This window comes from Adiantum capillus-veneris, chromosome 25, assembly GCF_014529385.1.
Source record: "Adiantum capillus-veneris isolate H3 chromosome 25, ASM1452938v2, whole genome shotgun sequence".
In the NCBI taxonomy this organism is placed as follows: Eukaryota; Viridiplantae; Streptophyta; class Polypodiopsida; order Polypodiales; family Pteridaceae; genus Adiantum; species Adiantum capillus-veneris.
Genome location: NC_140955.1, coordinates 91,744,130 through 91,762,441, shown reverse-complemented (window position 1 = coordinate 91,762,441; position 18,312 = coordinate 91,744,130). Strand labels below are relative to the sequence as shown.

The following is an 18,312-nucleotide window of genomic DNA, read 5'->3' as shown; positions in this document are numbered from 1 at the left end:
GGGCGGGGCACAAGGAGGGCTGGGCGGGTGGGCCGCCGAGCAAGGGGGGCGAGGACGGCGTGGGGGAGGGCAGGGTGGTGCGAGCAGGAGGGAGGGGGGGTGCGTCAGGCGGGGAGAGCAGAGCAGCAGGCCGAGTTCCGAACTCACACTGAATATGCTCGTCATACTGCATTTAATCAATAGTAGTCACTAATTGTAAGAAAGGAACAAGAAACTAGACAAAAGGCTACATGAAATTGTAGGTGGACATTTGCAGTGCCACAATGCACACCTCATGACAGCATGTCAAAATTATCTGACATTTGCATTAACCAATCTGACCTCTTTGGTCAAATCACAAATAAAACTGTTGTTAGTCTCTTCATGTAAAATACAAAACAACTTGTCCCAACTTTCATATAAATTTAGAATTTGAGAGCAAGCAAATTCCTCTTGCTTCACACGTGTAAACTGTAATGTCTTCAACATAGCTGAAGAGAAAATGCGCCTGCAACAACGTTGCAAAGACCAGTCTTTTGTTGTGCTTAAAAACCTCTCTTTGACATGGCTATCTGTAACCTAATGAGCAGCTTCAAAACTCTTTTCCAATTGATATGGTTCTAGATCTTCCATGCGCAACACGAAACCAGCAAACACAAAATCATGATTCTTTGTTCAAGTAATGGTCTGAGATGACAGCCCCTGCTAAAGAATCTAAATCATTGGGAAAAAAAACCCTGTTGAAAAACACAAAAAAAAGGGTTAATCTCAAACTCATCAATCTTACCATAAGTTATGACTTTCATAAATCATAATATGATTCATCTTATGCCTTGGCCTACTGCAACACTAAACAAGTCCACTCAAGCAGAAGAAAAACCTGCATGTATTTTCGTAGAGAGTTCTAGCAAAAGAAGTTAAATCCGTGATGCCCCGGTGAGCCGCAACGACCTCGACCACTTGCCTGAGTGACAAGCTCGAAATCAGAAACAGATGAGCGGGACTTTGCACATTAAAAAACTGTTCTTTTCCTGCTTACCTTGTGCAACACGGCTCATTGCGACCTTTGACAAGGGACTGCTCTTCATGCTTCTCTTTCTTCTTGGAAGGCCAGGAAGTTTTAATATTCTTAAACCCAGCATGCGTTGATTTAATCTCACAATATGGTGAGTCTGTCTCCACCATCATCCTCTCAGCCGGTATCTCAGACACAACTTCAAGATTTTCGTTGGTCTTCAACGAGCAACCATTAATACCTATCATCAAGGAAAAAGGATAATTCCTTCAACCCAACCAGATATATAACTAGGTGAATCCTAGAAACCCCCAAATTCTCCTTGCAAGGAAAGTCCGTGTTATAGCCAATTATTTGCAAAACAATATAACCATCAATGCCCAATAAATACTGGATGTAGACCTAGGTACATATATGCTCCATCGAGCATAGCACTGACTGCATACCTAGGAAATCCCCACTCAGGCATCAATGCCCAATACTGGATGTAGACCTACGTATAACATAGAGGTCTGTGTGCTAAATTCATTCATGGCTAGGTTAAGTCATCATAATCATTCACAAAACTATATAACCATCAGCTTCATCATGTGTAGCAGAGGCCAAATACAAGGGCGTTCCCCAGAGACATCAGCCCCTAACAAAGGGGGTAGACCTAGGTATCGTATATGCTCCAACGTACAGGAACCCACACACACACACATACAAAAGAGCATACATTGATATTAAGGTCTGAATATTGGAGCTCTAGATGGCTAGAGAAAACGACTTAAATAGAGAACAGTGAACTAACCAATGTATAATTTCTTTATAGCCAGAATCTGCTCTCTGTCTTCAGCACTACCAGTAAAAGAATGAACGACTCCTGCAACAAATCTGAAAATTTCAAATGCTTTAAGACTTTGCGATTTGCTACAAGCTTTTGACAAGGAAAACCTAGCTAGGAGCTGACCTGTGCTTGTTACGCTCCACTATGCTAAGAAAATCATTGGCAGCAGCACGCATGTGTAGAAACATTGGTAGATTTAGGGTCTCGGAGAGAGAAAACTGCTTTTCAAAATATCTGCAAGGACAAATCATTTTGGCTATGCCTCTTGAAAATCATAGGTACTATCCACTAACACATGAAATTCTCAAGCCTCATGAACACCACCTGTCACCAGATAATCCAGAAAAGGCCCAATTAACATATAAGCACCATACATCTAGCTAGATACCCCTGCAAACGGCCATATTCATCTATAAAGGAAAGTGCCAGCTATTAACTCAAGGGAGCGCTGTATTGTCCCACTATAACCCTATCCAAGAGATCACACAAGCCGAACGTGGACAAAATACTACAGAAGAGATGGACACTTGCCTTCGTAGAGCCTAGCTGGCTCACACTCAAGCCTGGGAGCTTGCAGCTACTCCAGCGTAGTCCCACACCTTAAGGATTGGCATCCATTCCACAAACTGGCTGTCACAAAGTGATGACGTGGCGGACAGCAGAAACCCTAATTTCTGCCGGAAACCCTAAAATTCCTGCAAACCCTAATTTCTGCCAGAAACCCTAATTACCGGAAATCGCGGAGGCGGCATTTTTTTATTTATTTATTTTTTTAAAAGACGCAAATCTCAGCTTTTCGCTTTGATTTGGGAGAAAGAAAGAGAAAAAGAGAACTTGCTTTTCACTGACTCTCATTGAGAGAGAGAGAGAATCTGCTTTTGCTTTCAAGCTTTTGGGGCTCTGCTTTTGGGCATCCCTTGTAACCTTTAAATTAGTGGTGAGGGCCTCACTTCTCAGAGCATCTGGACGCAGAGTCTGAGAGTGAAACCCTAACCGCTCTCTTGTACTTTGATGATTGATTAATACAAAAAGAAATACCGAAAGGGGCGCCAGTCTTTGGGGCCAATATCTCTAGGCACGGAACTCCGCCGGGCCAGTGCAAATCTATTGTGATCTGTGAATTGTTTTGAAGTGGTTATTTGGTGCTGTCGCCGTTGATTCTTGACTTGGAGTGTCCAAGTCTGTTACAGTGGTATCAGAGCACGGCCGATTTCTCTTCTACCGGAAATCCGATCCCCGAAATTTTTTTTCCGCGGCACCTATGGCTTCAAGCAATGATCAGTCGACTCCCTCTGCATCTGGAGATACGGGCTGGGATCACAACGAAGATTCAGACAAAGAGTATGGCCCGCCTCGGCCTACTCAGGCAGAGCAAAGAGAGATGGAGCGTCGTCAATTGATTGGCGATGCAACAAAGATGATGCTCAATTTGCCCAGAATCCGAAGATGGCGAAATATATGAACCAGACCTCTTTGGAAGAGGTACAGATGGAGTGGCAGAGAACCACAACACCACTCCCGAAACCCGCTCTCAAGAAACCTTTTTGCCTCCAAGGAATATACGGAGAAGGAATTGGAGAACGTGGTTGATGCACAGATTGCTCAGCTTTTCGACGTGCAAAAGAAAGGCAAAAAGCACGGCAAAAAGCAGAAGAAAGGCACTGACTTCCCGGGATATTTGGGTCGTCGGTCGATATTTGACAAGGCAAAGAAACAGAAGAAGCATGTTCGATTTGAAGGAGTACCCAGTTCTTCTTCTTCTTCTTCTTCTTCTTCTTCTTCTTCTTCTGACAGTTCTTCTAGCTCTTCAGATTCGAGCGAAGAAGACAGAAAAGGTAAAAGCGAAGCAAGAAACAAAGCTTCGGACAGGGCAAGAAGAAGGCTACATCTCGCCCAAAGACTGACAGTTCTACTGAGGACTCGTCTACAGACAGCTCAGATTCCGATGACGGAAACTTTTATGCGAACAAGAAGAATTTTTTTTTACAAAGCCAACCAGTATGACTTTCTCGAAGATGAAAGCAAGAAAGTCCGAGAGTTTAAGGAAGGTGGCCACTCGATCAAGTTTGATACTTTTCAGGATACTCAGATGCTTCGAAGGCTTTGTCTTTTATACAGCAGTTTGACATCGCTTTCGCGGGAGGATGCTATTCAGAGCACTCCAAGATTCGAAGAGCTACCTCTTACCTTAAGGGGAATGCTCGTACTTGGTGGTCCACGCTTCTTTTAACAAGAGTGCGCCAGTTAAATGGCTGAAATTTAAGAAGCTTTTTATTTCTTCTTGGTTGACTCAAGAGTTTGGGCGAGATGTACGAGCTGCTTGGAACCATCTCCGGATGACCAAGAGCGATACAGTGAATTCTTATTGTGAAAGATTCTGGAGCTCTTTTCTACCCGCCTCTTCATTCAAGAAGATCTCGTTCAGAGAACAGATTGAGCGGTTTACCTTGGGTCTACCTACAGAGATCCGAGATCACTGCTTGGAACAGAAGTCAGCTTCTATTCAGGAGTTGATGAGTCATGCGAAGCGGGGCTTTGCCATTCACTCTGGCAGTCTGACCTACCCCACAGATGAGGCCATGACACAACGAGCCGAACAGACTTCTGGGAATGAAAGTAGAAAGAAAAAAGAGCAACCAAGAGAAAAATGATGCACGACCCAAGCTTACTCCTGAGGAGAGAGCTCGCTTCATCAGAGAGGGGAAGTGCTTTGGATGCGGGGAACATGGACATATCTCCACGAAGTGCCTTAATAAGGCACAGATAGAACAGAATGATAAAGACGACGACAGGTCTGAGAGTTCGAGAGCAGCTAAGGAATGTGGCAGAAAAGGCAGATAGAAAAGCAGAACTGGTACCACATGGCGTGGGACCTGCACCGAATCTAATGATGAAAGTACAAACTTTGCCGCTTTTGGGGCAAAGTGCAGGATCAAAGAAGCTCTTCTGAAGGAGCCAAGGCCAACTTCTTTTCACTTGGAATTGGCGGCTCGATTTGGAATTACGAACAACAGACTGACGCCATAGGCGGAGGTAGTTCGACTGGCACCCAAATGGGATGTTGCCATTACACCGAGCATTGGCAAACTTCGTTTGCAATGACAGGGGTGTTCAGGGCACGCGAGTGACGTTCTACTCAGGAATCTCTTGGTACCACAAGAACTACGCTGTGGTTGACTACCGGGCCGAGAAAGCGACTTTGATAAATGAAGGCCTTAGAGATTGTACTTGATGAACTTCAGTTTCTTACTCATTCTTTTGGGAGAGAACTGAACGCTGGATAAAGGTTGAATATGTTTTGACCTGATCAAAAGAACGCCAAGATTTTTCTCCACACTCATGCCGATTGCTTTTCAGAGGGCCTGAAGATCAAACCATTGATCTAATACTTGGAAGCACGCAGCCGAATCGGCCACCTTACCGTGTGAGCCGAGTACAGAATGAAAAGATGATGAACCCAGTGAAAGACCTCTTGGAAAAGGGTCTTGTCCAGCCTAGTACTTCACCGTATTGCTCTCCAATGTTGTTGGTTTTGAAGAAAGACGGATCTTGGAGAATGTGTATCGATTATAGCACTCTCAACAAAATCACCATCAAGAACAGATTTCCGATTCCTAGGATCGATGATATACTCGACAGGTTACAGGGATCCTCGTGCTTTAGCAGGATTGACTTGAAGAGTGGATATCATCAGATCAGGATAACGCCAGGAGACGTCTACAAGTCAGCTTTTCGGACGACTTTTGGGTTATTTGAGTTTTTGGTGATGCCTTTTGGCTTAACCAATGCTCCTACGACATTTAACCGGATGATAGACAGGATTTTTCGAGAGTACAGGCTATTTGTTGGCACTTTCTTTGATGACATCATTGTTTTCTCCAAAAATGAGGCAGAACACAGAGATCATCTGCTTCAAATCTTTCAGGCATTACGAGATCACACATTAGTGATTAATGCAAAGAAAAGTGAATTTTTCTGGGATACATTTTTTTGGGACACATTGTGTCAACAGCAGGAGTGCAAATGGACCCGGCCAAGATAGAGACTATCCGTGATTGGCCCGATTTGAGGAATGTCCATGATGTTAGAAGCTTCTTGGGACTATGTTCATACTACAGGCGGTTCATACGAAAGTTTGCAGAGGTTGCTTCCCCTTTGCACCTTGACACAGAAAGGAGTACCTTTTTTGTGGGGACCCACAGAGGTGACTGCCTTTCGGACATTGAAAGAGACTACAGGACCAGATTTGACTTTGCCGGACTTGCAGAAGTCATTTGAAGTATTTTGTGATGCTTGTGGTCGTAGTCTGGGTGCGGTCTTGATGCAAGAAGGCCATGTCATAGCTTACGAGAGCCGTTTGTTCTCTAGGCCGGAGATGACAGCACAGATCTATGGGAAAGAGCTTTTGGCGGTTATCCACGCTCTTACTCAGTGGCGGCATTACCTACTCAGAGCGGATTTTACTGTCTTTACAGACCATCAGAGTTTGCGCTACATCTTGTCACAGAAGCAGCTTTCGGAAAAGCAGATGCGGTGGGCGAACATCTTGTCACAGTTCCACTTCCAGATTGTCCATGTGCAGGGACAGAAGAATGTGGTGGCAAATGCTTTGTCTCGGAAACCGTTGGTTCTGGCTATTTCCGCGATACATCATAGGAGCTTCGAGGATATGATCGATCAGTATGCCAAAGATACAGATTTTGCAGATATTTTCACATGGATACAGAATGGGGAGACAGTAGCTGGATACTCCCTTCGGGAAGGCTACTTGATGAAAAAGACTATGTTGTGCTTCAAGTGCGGACAAGTTGGTCATATGAAGGGTGACTGTCCAACCAAACCTCCACAACCACCCTCTTCCAATGCAGTCCCAGATGTACAGGGAAATACAACCAAGGATGGAAAAGAAAGAGCTCTTCTCAAAGCATGGGGTAGTATCAACAACCAGCGGGCTCTTATTTTGTTTGACCCTGGTAGTACAGACAACTTCATCTCTACCCAGCTAGCTGACGACCTGAACTTGCAGCCCAATCGTTTTGGAGTCTCTGTTCAAGCGCAATCAGCTTTCAAAGGGCAGAACTCAAACTCTACTCCAATCATAGGGAAGTTGAATCTAAAGGTCGACGACTACAAGGATCAAGAGTCTTTCTTACTAGCTTCACTTGAAGGATGCGATGTTATCTTGGGAATGCCTTGGCACTACAAGATGCATCCCATTCCTGACTATGTTCAGAAAACCTTATCTTTTGCTCATAAAGGAAAGGAGTATCTTGTACTTGCAGATGCAGGTGATTGGCATATTCCTATCGCCAACCACATTGCCATCAAGAAAGAAATAAAAAAGTGTGTTTCAGCGTACTTGATTTTTGCAAGAGAGAGAGATGTGTCTGTTTCACAACTTTCTTCCTCTTTAGAGCAAAAAAGACTTAAGTTAATAGAAAGATATAAAGATTGTTTTGCAGATGAACTTCCAAATGAACTCCCACCTTCGCGACCTGAGGATCATACAATTGATTTGATCCCAGGAAGTTCTCCTCCAAATCAGCCCCCTTATCGAGTTAGTCTCATGCAGCAAGAGGAAATTCTCAAGCAGGTTAACGAACTTTTGGAGAAGGGCTTAATAAGGCCTAGTACTTCTCCATATTGTTCACCTGTCTTGCTAGTACAAAAAAAGGATGGCACATTCCGCATGTGCATAGACTATAGATCTCTAAACAAGATCACAATCAAGAATCGATTTCCAATCCCTCGGATTGACGACATTCTTGATAAGTTACAAGGAGCCAGTGTCTTTAGTCGTATAGACTTGAAGAGCGGTTATCATCAAATCCGCATAGCTCCTCAGGATGTGCATAAGACTTCATTTAGAACAACCTTCGGGTTGTATGAATTCTTAGTGATGCCTTTTGGACTCACTAATGCACCAGCTACATTCAACAGAATGATGGATAGAATCTTCCACTCATACAGAAGCTTTACAGGCATTTTCTTTGATGACGTCTTAATCTTCTTAGAGACGGAAGACGAACACTATAAGCATCTCGCCTTAGTGTTTGAAGAATTACGCAAATACAGTGAATGCTAAGAAGAGTGAGTTCTTTCTAAAAGAAATCCACTATTTGGGCCATATAGTATCTCACAACCAGGTGAGAATGGACCCTGATAAGATTCAAGCAGTTGTAGAATGGCCTACGCCAACTACAGTACATGATGTACGAAGTTTCCTTGGCCTCTGTTCTTATTATCGGTGTTTCATTCGAGCTTTTGCCGCGATAGCAGGTCCCCTCCATGGCCTGACAAAGAAGCGGATTCCATTCTATTGGGGGTCTGGACAAAAACAAGCTTTCGAAAAGCTTAAGTATCTACTCAGTCACGGACCCGTTCTTACCGTCCCTGATCTTCGCAAACCTTTCGAGGTATACTGCGATGCATCTGGAGATTGTGTAGGAGCAGTTTTGAACCAAGAGGGTCACGCGATAGCCTATGAAAGTCGGCGCCTTAAAGATGCAGAGTTGCATGCCTCCATATACGAAAAAGAGCTAATGGCAGTAATTCATGCTCTTTCCATTTGGAAACACTATCTATTAGGAGCTGATTTTATTATCAAGACAGATCATCAAAGTCTTCGCTACTTTCTCACACAGAGAAAGTTATCAGAAAAGCAGATGAGATGGGCCAACTTTCTTTCAATGTTTCATTTTCAGATTTTACACACTTCTGGAACAAAGAATGCAGTTGCAGATGCTCTCTCCAGGCGTCCAAAGATCAATGCACTAACAACAATTTATCATGAGGAACTAGAATCTCTCAGCGAGATGTATCCTCAAGATCCAGACTTCGCCACAATTTGGGCAGATCTTCAAGCTGGTCACTCAAAGCCACCTTATTCTATCAGGGATAATACACTCTATCGTCAACAAGCAATATGCATAGCTCAGCCTTTACGACCAAAGGTGATGGATGAAGCACATAATTCTCCTTATGCCGGGCATAGGGGAATTGCTTCCACCACTAATGCCCTCGAAAAGTATTTCTTTTGGCCAACACTCCATGCGGACATTGAAAAACATGTACGTGAGTGTTTAGTATGCCAAAAAGTGAAATATGACAGACATAAAGTTTATGGGAAGCTTCACCCGCTCCCTATGTCTAACACGCCATGGGAAAGTATTGCCATGGATTTTATTACGGATCTCCCTCGATCCAAGAATGGAAATGATGCAATCTGGACTATAGTAGACAGATTCAGTAAGCAAGCCCATTTTCTTCCAGTAAAGAAGACGATCAAAGCTGATCACATGGCTAGAATATTTCTAGCTCAGATTTTTAAACACCATGGATTGCCAAAGACTATTGTCAGTGATAGAGATCCCCGCATGACTAGTCTATTTTGGCAGGCATTGTTTGAAAACTTGGGAACTAAGCTTGATTTTTCATCAGCTTATCACCCTCAAACAGATGGTCAAAGCGAAATCGCTAATGCCACTGTTTTAGATCTCCTCAAGTGCTATGTTTCGGAACGACAATCTGAATGGGAACAGTACTTACCAATAGTTGAGTTTGCGTATAATAATACCATACATTCCTCAGCTGGTAAAGCCCCCTTCGAAATTATTTACGGGAAGCCACTCTTACTTCCTATTATGGTGACCAAAGAAAACATCTTCGCCGCAGATGAATTTGTGCGCAATATTGATATTGCCCATCAACAAGTAAAGCAAGCGATTCTTCGCACTCAAGAGCAACAGAAGAGAAAAGCAGACAAGCAAAGAAGGAATCTCAATCTTGAAAAAGGACAATATGTCCTGCTTCGGTTTGAGAAAGCTAGATTGAAAAAGCGGGTCGGCAAAGGGAAAGTTGTCAAACTTTCCCATAGATTCTACGGCCCTTTCAAAATTACAGATAAAGTCAATGATGTGACTTTCAGATTGGATTTGCCTTCTCACTGGCGCATCCACAATGCTTTTGATGTCAGTCTCCTCCGACCATATGTTGGACCTCCTCCAGTGGCGCCAGTACAAGAAGATCCTCCAGAAGTCGAAGAGACTGAGGAAATCCTTCAACCTGAACAGATAATACACCACTCGGAGAGACAACTCAAGTCGGGGAGTCTACATCGAAAGTATTAAGTCAAGTTCAAGAATTACACTCCTTTAGATGCAAAGTGGATGACTGAGTCCGATCTCAAGGACTACCCTGACATCTTGCACAGTTATGTTGACGCTCTACAGTTGAGGTCAACTGTTTAGAACCAAGAGGGATGTAACTAAGTCAGACTTTGTAAATAATTAATTTATTTACGAGAAAAGAATTATCTAATTAGTTGTGTGCACACCAGAATAGACCTAGCAGTTCTAAGGCCTCAGGTGAGCCTAAATGCGGGCTAGAACACCTCAGAGGGACCTTAGCAGAAATTACCCTGAAGCCCTAGTGATTGGGAAATCGGGTCTTCAGAAAGGGGTAAGCAGTAGCCTCAGATTTTAGGCTCGGGAAAAATACGCGCGTCAGTACAAGCACATGAATGAGATGGGGTCCTTAGAACAGTGACCCTAAGGCTAATAAAGCTAATAAAGCTAATAAAGCCTTAGGGTAAGTTTCGTGAAATTAAATTTAACGGTCCGTGCCCGGGCGGGCGGCCGGACAAGTGTGAACAGGTAAAGGCGGTGCAGTGCCCGTGCGGCATTGCGTCGGCAGACTTTTGGTGTTCTCATAAAAGAATCATTGGTAGCAGTTGTTAGTCAGTTGCACATTTTTAATTAATGAGCTAGAAGTTTTTAAAGTCAAAAGTTGAATGGTTTTTAAGTTTTTAAAGTAAGTGTGCCAAGTGACACACTTACCAATGCAAACTAATTCTCTCTCTCTCTCACCCTCTCTCTCTTCCTAGCGCCCCCTCTCCCTGATGGCTATTTAGGAGCCCCCCTCCCCCATTTTCAGGGCTGGCAGTGCACCTACCCCCCCTAATGTGAGCGTGCTCTACGCGGTGGAGCCCTCCATTGAAGCTTGAGAGCAGCCCCTTGCGACATATGTGGTAGCCTTGTGCTCCCATTGTCAAGAACAAGGGATCTCACAGTCATAGACACCTTCTGGTGAAGTTTCATCGCGAGAAGCTGCCGTAGACGCTCTCTTAGCAGAGTGCGGCTGCTGTAATTCTCTGTTTTCAGCCCTTAATCACCTCGATTAGGGCTGTTTTCAGCAAATCAGCCATAGAAATTCTCTTCTCTTTCCTTATCCTAAGTCTACACCAAGTTTGGCGCGATTCCATCGCGAAGAAGACCTCTGTTTCGGCGTAGGGGTGTGCACAGGTAAGAATTTCAGGTTATGTACAGAAAATTACAGCAAGCATGTGCGTGTGCATTTTGCCTGTTTTCTCTTTTGTGTTCGATGCATGAATGAATGAGCATGAAGGCAATACATAACAGAAGATGGACTCTCCTCTGTGAGAGCTTCCGATGAGCTGTTTTGGAAGATAGACTCTCTTTTCGAGAGCTTCCAACGAGTCTCGCAGAAGATGGGAAATCCCCTAAGCAGAAAGAAAGTGGAAACACTTTCTCAGTCAGTAGTCAGAACAGAACAGAAGAAAGAATAGAGGACGGGCGTATGCCCCGTTCCTGTGCTTGTAAAGATTCTCCCTTAGTAATAAAGATATTCTCTTTATGGGGGGGGACCAGCCCATCTTCTGGTCCCCAATGAAGTGTCAAGTTTTCTCGCTCCCTCTAATTCTCTTGAGTATTTAAAGTGCAATTAAACGTCAGTTTACGCTTCCGTATTTTTGTGACAAAAAGGCAGCGGATCGCGATCATCGCGACTTGAAATTGAAGGAGGATGATTGGGTGCTCTTACTTTTGAAAAGGCACTCCTAAGAAAGAAAAAGGGAAAGGAGAGGCTTTTTCCAAAGCTTAGTATGCGATACTACGGACCTTTCCAAATAACTGAAAAGATAAATGATGTCTCCTTCCGATTGAAACTGCCAGATACTTGGAGGATTCATAATGCATTGCATGTGAGTCTCTTGAACCCTGTTAAGGATGATGTGCCTGATGATGGGGAGCCTGATGAGCAACCCGCAGTGGAAGAAAACGAGGAGATCCTTGTTCCTGAACAGATTTTGGCACATAATGATACGAAGAAAGGTAAAGTCTGAAGGCGGTTCTTGGTTTAGTTCAAGAACTTTCCTGCATTTGATGCGAAGTGGATGGAGGAGGAGGACCTAGCAGATACTCCTCGGATTGTGAAACTTTACCTCGATGTTTTGGTTTAGCATAGTCTACTCCAAACGGAACCCAGAACTCAGCTTGGCCGGAGATCTGGTGCAGTGGGATGCACAAGAGGGGAGTTACTCCACTCCTTTGTCAACAGATGCCTCGATTTTGATACTAAAGTCACTGATGTCTCTTTGAGCTTCAGGGATACTGAGAACTGACAGTATTCTGCTGGATGACTTTATGAAATGGAATTCCTGATTATGATACTGATTTGTTCTTGACTTCTTGTGAGTGCAGGAACTGATAGACGAAATGACTGCAGCATTTTGGTCTACTTGATCTCGAATAGACATGGTTGCAATAGGGGTTAGTCAATCGGACATCGATGAGATCCCGATTGGACCTAGATGTGATTGCTAGCTACATTGCCGATAAATCATGGTCTAAGATCCGAATGAATGTTGAATGTCATGTGATGTCCTGTGATGTCTGGTGATGTCCTGTGATGTCGTGTGATGTGACTGTCGATTTTGTACATGTGCTAGATGTGTGTTCCTAGTACGTAGGTACTAACAGTCAGTGTCTGCTAAGACAGTTTATGGCTTTTGTCGGTTTTGCAGGCGTAATCGCGGTCGATTACAATGCTTTCAAGAGGGGGGTATGTCACAAAGTGATGACGTGGCATACAACAAAAACCCTAATTTCTGCCAAAAACCCTAAAATTCCTGCAAACCCTAATTTCTGCCAGAAACCCTAATTACCGGAAATCGCGGAGGCGGAATATTATTTTATTTTATTTTTTTAAAAGACGCAAATCTCAGCTTTTCGCTTTGATTTGGGAGAAAGAAAGAGCAAAAGAGAACTTGCTTTTCACTGACTCTCATTGAGAGAGAGAGAGAATCTGCTTTTGCTTTCAAGCTTTTGGGGCTCTGCTTTTGGGCATCCCTTGTAACCTTTAAATTAGTGGTGAGGGCCTCACTTCTCAGAGCATCTGGACGCAGAGTCTGAGAGTGAAACCCTAACCGCTCTCTTATACTTTGATGATTGATTAATACAAAAAGAAATACCGAAAGGGGTGCCAGTCTTTGGGGCCAATATCTCTAGGCACGGAACTCCGCCGGGCCAGCGCAAATCTATTGTGATTTGTGAATTGTTTTGAAGTGGTTATTTGGTGTTGTCGCGGTTGATTCTTGACTTGGAGTGTCCAAGTCTATTACACTGGCACCCTAGCCTGGGCATCTAGGCAAGCACTACCAAGGGTCTAAAGTCCAATCACAAACGATAGCTTATGAGTGAGCCTAGGGTCCTATAAACAGGACTTCATAGCCACTCTAACCTAAGGGTCTGAATCCTGATTCACACTAACTGCACCATCTTGGTGTCTAGAAATGCAACCTTCAAACCTTGTAGAAGGCAGGCTTTTGAGGAGGCCCAAGAGTTAAACTTGTAATACTACTAACTCGGAGCAGGGGTACAGCCACAGTGTGCACCTTTTTAGAGAGCTCACTCCCATTAAGAATCCCCAGAGGGCGTGATTTTGCAAAGATGCTCTGGGATATTACACCACCGATACCACAACCCCTAGTTACATCCAACCACACCTCCTACTTTCACCTCATCCATAGCCATACAACGCCTACAGCACGAGCGATTCAGTCGATCACAGAAGTATGCAGAGTGAGCATCTCAACGGCAATGGATACCACCCCCCCCCCCCACACACACACACCCCTTATGGCACATATCTTTAATAAAGCACTCGCAGAGGGCCTACCAAAGTATCTGTCCCCCCTTATTGCAATTATCTTTAAGAGAGCACTTGCAGAGGGCCTACCAAAGGCATGGACCATGTGCACCATTTGTGACTATCAACAAGTGCGTGGACAAGATTTCAGAAACTAAACCTGAGTTTATTGTTTTCTCTCTTAAGAACAAAGTAAAGTTCTCCTTATAGAATCTAAGGACTGTTTTTTCTTTCTTCCGTGATTTTCTTCTCTCTTAAGAAACCCTGTGTGAGACCACTGTCGTTCGATTCTAAAACTTCTTACAATGCCAATGTCTTTATGAACAATGTCCTAAGTGAAGACTTGTGACTATTGTTGTTCAATTCTGAAAGAGACAGGCAACAGCAGTTGATTTCAATCATTTATGTGTATAAGATCTCACATTTGTTGGTCAAATCTTGACTCTCCAGTCAAGACGTGAAAAATTCAATGTCTAGAGCAAACCAGACTTCAGATTGTTTAAAAGCTTGAAGTTAAGAAACCAACATTTTAGTTTTAAAAATCGGGTCCAAACGGAATCCGAGCATTTGTGACATGCAATGTTCCAGGAACAGAAAACATACCTTTGTTGAATAGCCGCTGGACAAAACTGAAGGCGATCATAATCTAGCCCACATTCTCCTATAGCAACTACCTAAAAAAAGTAAAATTATAAATGATACATTTCAATACAAGACAATGAAATTTTAAAAGCAATAATCAGAATCAGTTTTCTCCACTACTAAAAGCATCTACATACACACAAAAACGTTGGAAATCAAACTTTTGCATGTGTGTCTATCTATGTAGCTCAGAATGTATGTGAGCATGGACACATGTATGTTCAAGTGTCCATATTTTGTAGGCTGTCAGAGGACAACTCAAGATGACAAGCTCTTATCAGCACAACAGAGAAAGAGAGAGATGAGACAAACGCAGGACGACAAGAGAGGGTGTGAGAGAGAAAGGAAGAATGAAAGAAAGCAAGCATATTTGAGGACTTGCAAAAGGGGGGGGCAGGGGCTCAGCAAACAAGAAGCTTTATTACGTTCTGTAGGGACTGAAATCGACCTATGTGGCATCCATTTTGGCACATTTCCACTTTGAGGAGCCAAATGCACAAAACTTAAAAAAAGAGAGAACTTGGTCCCTATTGGATATTATAAACCTTGATTAAGCTCAAGTATGTATGGTGTCCACTTTTGTTGACATCCAAAAATCCTCGAATATGGCTCTACCTCACCTATAGACAGCCCACTTACCTTGTTTTCGTGCTTCATATGCTTTTGCAAGTGCTTGTTTTCTGCTCTTCAAGTGTGTTGGAACTTGGGGCAAGCTCATCAGCCATCCAAATCTTTGTTACCATATACATGTGGTAGTGATGTGTGTGAACACACTTAGGACCGCCAGGGCATTTTTTCCCTCACTAGAAGGTTTTTTTCCCCGTGCATTGTAAATATGCCCATCACTCTAGGGCTATCTTATCTTCCATTGCATACTAAGTAATACTTCTGTTTGTTGTGTGCCTTGAGCTTCCTTCGTCTTCTCCAAGTTGTGTCATTTCCCTGCAACCCTATCACAAATCCGTGACGTGGCATGACCCGATACACCCCTAGAATGTGCAGCAGAATGGCCAGCACTACACACACACCTGTAGAATCCCGTAACACGTGCTGAAAAGTTGACGTCGCAGACCCGTAAATTACGGCGGAAAGTCCGGCGGAAAAAGCAGGTGCTGACGTGGTAGAGCGTACGAAAATTTGGGCTGCTTTTTCCTACGCAAAGTTTATTGGCAGCTTTTGGAACTTGCTTTAATTATCAAGCAAGGCTGGAGAGTCAAAATTGCTTTATTTTTTAATGCTTTGGTTTTCAACTTTTGGGGCTCTACTTTTGGCATCCCTTGTAAACCTTTATAAGTGTGGCATGGGCTCTCACTTCTAAGAGCATCTGGACGCAAGAGTCTGAAAGTGGACCCACCCACTCCCTTGTACTTTGTGCAACAGATTTAATACAAAAAGAAATACCGGAAGGGGCGCCAATCTTTGGGGCCAATATCTCTTGGCACAGAACTCCACCGGGCCGGTGTCGAATCAAATTGTGAAGTGTTTTAAAGTGAATTCCTGTCATGTCGCGGTAGAATCTTGACTTGGAGTGGGGATCCTTTGAATACTCAAGCATCTACTTTGCATAAGCATCAACTTGATGTTGACGTTGCATCTCCATTTGTTCGTACTCCATAGGCCGGGGTGTTGGGTTAAAGGCCTAAATAACCCCTTTTTGTACATTTTTATACTTTGTCCAGGCTCATATTGAACCTGTACACATTTTTTAAAGGTCACTTATAATAAAAGTGGGAAAACCCAAAACTCACTTATTGAGTTTTATAAGTGAGTTTTCCCCAAAAACGTGAGCCCTCTCTCTCTCCCTCATCGTTCTGCTAGCGCTTCCTCTCCTGCTGGCTTTTGCCACCCCTCTCTGCACACACACTGCACTTCCTCGCGGCCAAATCGTAGTTGTTTCATTTGACAATGGCTCTACTCATAATTTTATCTCTCGTGTGGCCCGCTATCTTAAGCCCATAACTGTTTCCATAGACCGACCCTACTCAATCTGCTACACAAAATCAATGGACTCAGGTCATGCCACAAGTCGACCTTCGCATTCAACACTACCATGAAGTCTTGGACTTCTGTGTTATGAGTTTGCAGCATGTAGACATGATTGCACATGCTGTGGTTCTATAGCAAGACAACTTCTCTGATAGTAGATTATGCATCTCATACTATATTGGTGTGTATCATGTGGTCAAGGATTCTTCATCCTCCGGAACTACCGATCCCGATGTAAACCTTCTTTCAACAAAAGAGTTTGATACACGGTGTCATGATCCTGATGTTGAAGTCTCAAATCCTCAATCTGTTTTGTTAAAGACTCCAATGTTGATTTTTCTTTTCATTGTCATTTAAAAAGTTCAATGTTAAGCTATGACTGAACACACACTCTCTCTCCCTCTATGTGCCAAAAAGTAAAGTTGTCTATCTTCTACTGCCCGGCTAGTAGTACTATCCGGTTACCGTTTGCAACACCAGAGAGTTTCTTCACATCCAAATAGTCTAAAGAGGCAACAATTTTCAACTGCATACGACTTAAAAGTAAATTTATACCCAAAAAGAATTACTATGACAATTTGTGTTACCTTCATCATTCCTTGGACATTTGATTAACAATTATCAATCTAGTATGGAAAAACTTATCCTGGACAAAAGCACACCTTGCCCTTGGCAACCCCTTCCTTTGCTAGTTCTAAAAGATCCTCTAGATGCTTCTCTGAGTTCCCACTAGCTTCAAATTCCTGTACAAAAGGACATTTCAATCACCATGGCACTATACAAGCTAATAAAGAAAAAAGGTGGGATGAGTTTGACCGAGCATCGGGTTGGGTGAACTCCCACTGTACAAAACAAGCGGCCTGCATCACAATCTTACTCTCTGCTTCGATCAGATCCCGACATCAAGCATAGAAGAAGAAACACAAGACTTACAAGAAATTCCTGCTTACCGTCTGTTTCAGCAAGACACAAGGCCTCTCTCGACTCTTCCAGTGAACCCCCAGTGACCTGCAAGTTAAAAGTGTAAATATGAACATATCGAAAGATGAAGGATCCCTTTGCAATTCACATGATAGACCATGACCAAAATTGTCCTACTGCAGTCACCATTAACTATGTAAACCTTCACATTCTGTAACTCCAGTCTGGCTTAAACTCATTTGGTAATGTGCCCATACGGGAAGCTCATCAATGTTTTGATCTTGTACCAATAAGGAGACACAACTATGGCAATGGCATTCCCAAACACAATGCAATGTGTGTGTTTTTCGGCATTAACAGGTCAGAGCTTATGAATGTAAGCATCCCTCTAAAACCCTTGACCTTAATCAGTAAAGGCAACTTGTGATCAACTACGAGAAGACACGAACATACATACATGTGTTCAAAGCAGGTTACTTACAATGATGCGATCGATGCCTGAGTTCCAAGCCCTCTCGAGGACAGCACGCAAGTCCGAAGCATGGTAGCGCTTGCCATTGTAAATCCCTTTGAACATTCCATCTACAAGCAGACGACAGAGATGGCATTGCGGTCCTTTAAGAGTACTCGAAGCTCGTGTTGAAGGTTGAGGTTTACCTGTGAGATTGGCTCCGACGTCTGCCCACAGTCAGTCGAGGAAGAAAAAACTATTAGGAGACTGCCTGCAAAGAAGGCTAAGCAAGGAAGACACTTGGGTAGACACGAAAACGAACCGATCAGCCTGAGAGTTGTCATGATGGAGGCCTACACAAGTCCCAACAATTACAGTTCTGATTTCAATTGCATGACATTTCTTCATTCTTTTCCTTGTTAGATACTAGTAAGGTCGGTCGCCTTTGGCGGCCCCTCTCTCTTATGGTGCGCACATGCAGGCGGTCGTTGAAGCATTCGGCAAAAAAGAGCAGCCACCTCAGCTTGGCCCCCCCACGCCCCT

At 43.5% G+C, this 18,312-nt stretch overlaps 1 protein-coding gene across 4 annotated transcripts; it reads right to left on the bottom strand.

Moving 5' to 3' along the window:
- Positions 1-283: 283 nt before the first annotated feature.
- On the bottom strand, positions 284-18,227 carry LOC147425284 (TatD related DNase). Of its 4 annotated transcripts, none has more exons than XM_086500853.1 (12): positions 18,092-18,227; positions 17,976-17,996; positions 17,800-17,900; positions 17,348-17,405; positions 17,214-17,269; positions 17,060-17,140; positions 14,373-14,443; positions 1,947-2,057; positions 1,788-1,870; positions 1,019-1,235; positions 860-943; positions 284-716 (listed from the first exon to the last, which is right to left on the bottom strand). In XM_086500853.1, the coding sequence occupies exons 1-12, from the start codon at positions 18,111-18,113 to the stop codon at positions 641-643; spliced, it is 981 nt and encodes a 326-aa protein (XP_086356979.1). In that variant the 5' UTR covers positions 18,114-18,227; the 3' UTR covers positions 284-640. The 4 variants fall into 4 exon arrangements, with proteins under 4 accessions (XP_086356979.1, XP_086356980.1, XP_086356981.1 ...); XM_086500854.1 differs by having other exon boundaries at positions 17,214-17,257; XM_086500855.1 differs by having other exon boundaries at positions 17,214-17,239.
- Between the last annotated feature and the right edge of the window lie 85 nt (positions 18,228-18,312).

Excerpts from the sequence above, each read along its gene's own strand:
- LOC147425284 (XM_086500852.1), bottom strand. The coding sequence starts at position 18,113 with ATGACAACTCTCAGGCTGATCGGTTCGTTTTCGTGTCTACCCAAGTGT. Across the intron at positions 2,058-14,372 it reads CCAGCGGCTATTCAACAAAG|ATATTTTGAAAAGCAGTTTT; the intron begins GTATGTTTTCTG and ends TTGTCCTTGCAG. Across the intron at positions 1,236-1,787 it reads TATAAAGAAATTATACATTG|GTATTAATGGTTGCTCGTTG; the intron begins GTTAGTTCACTG and ends CCTTGATGATAG.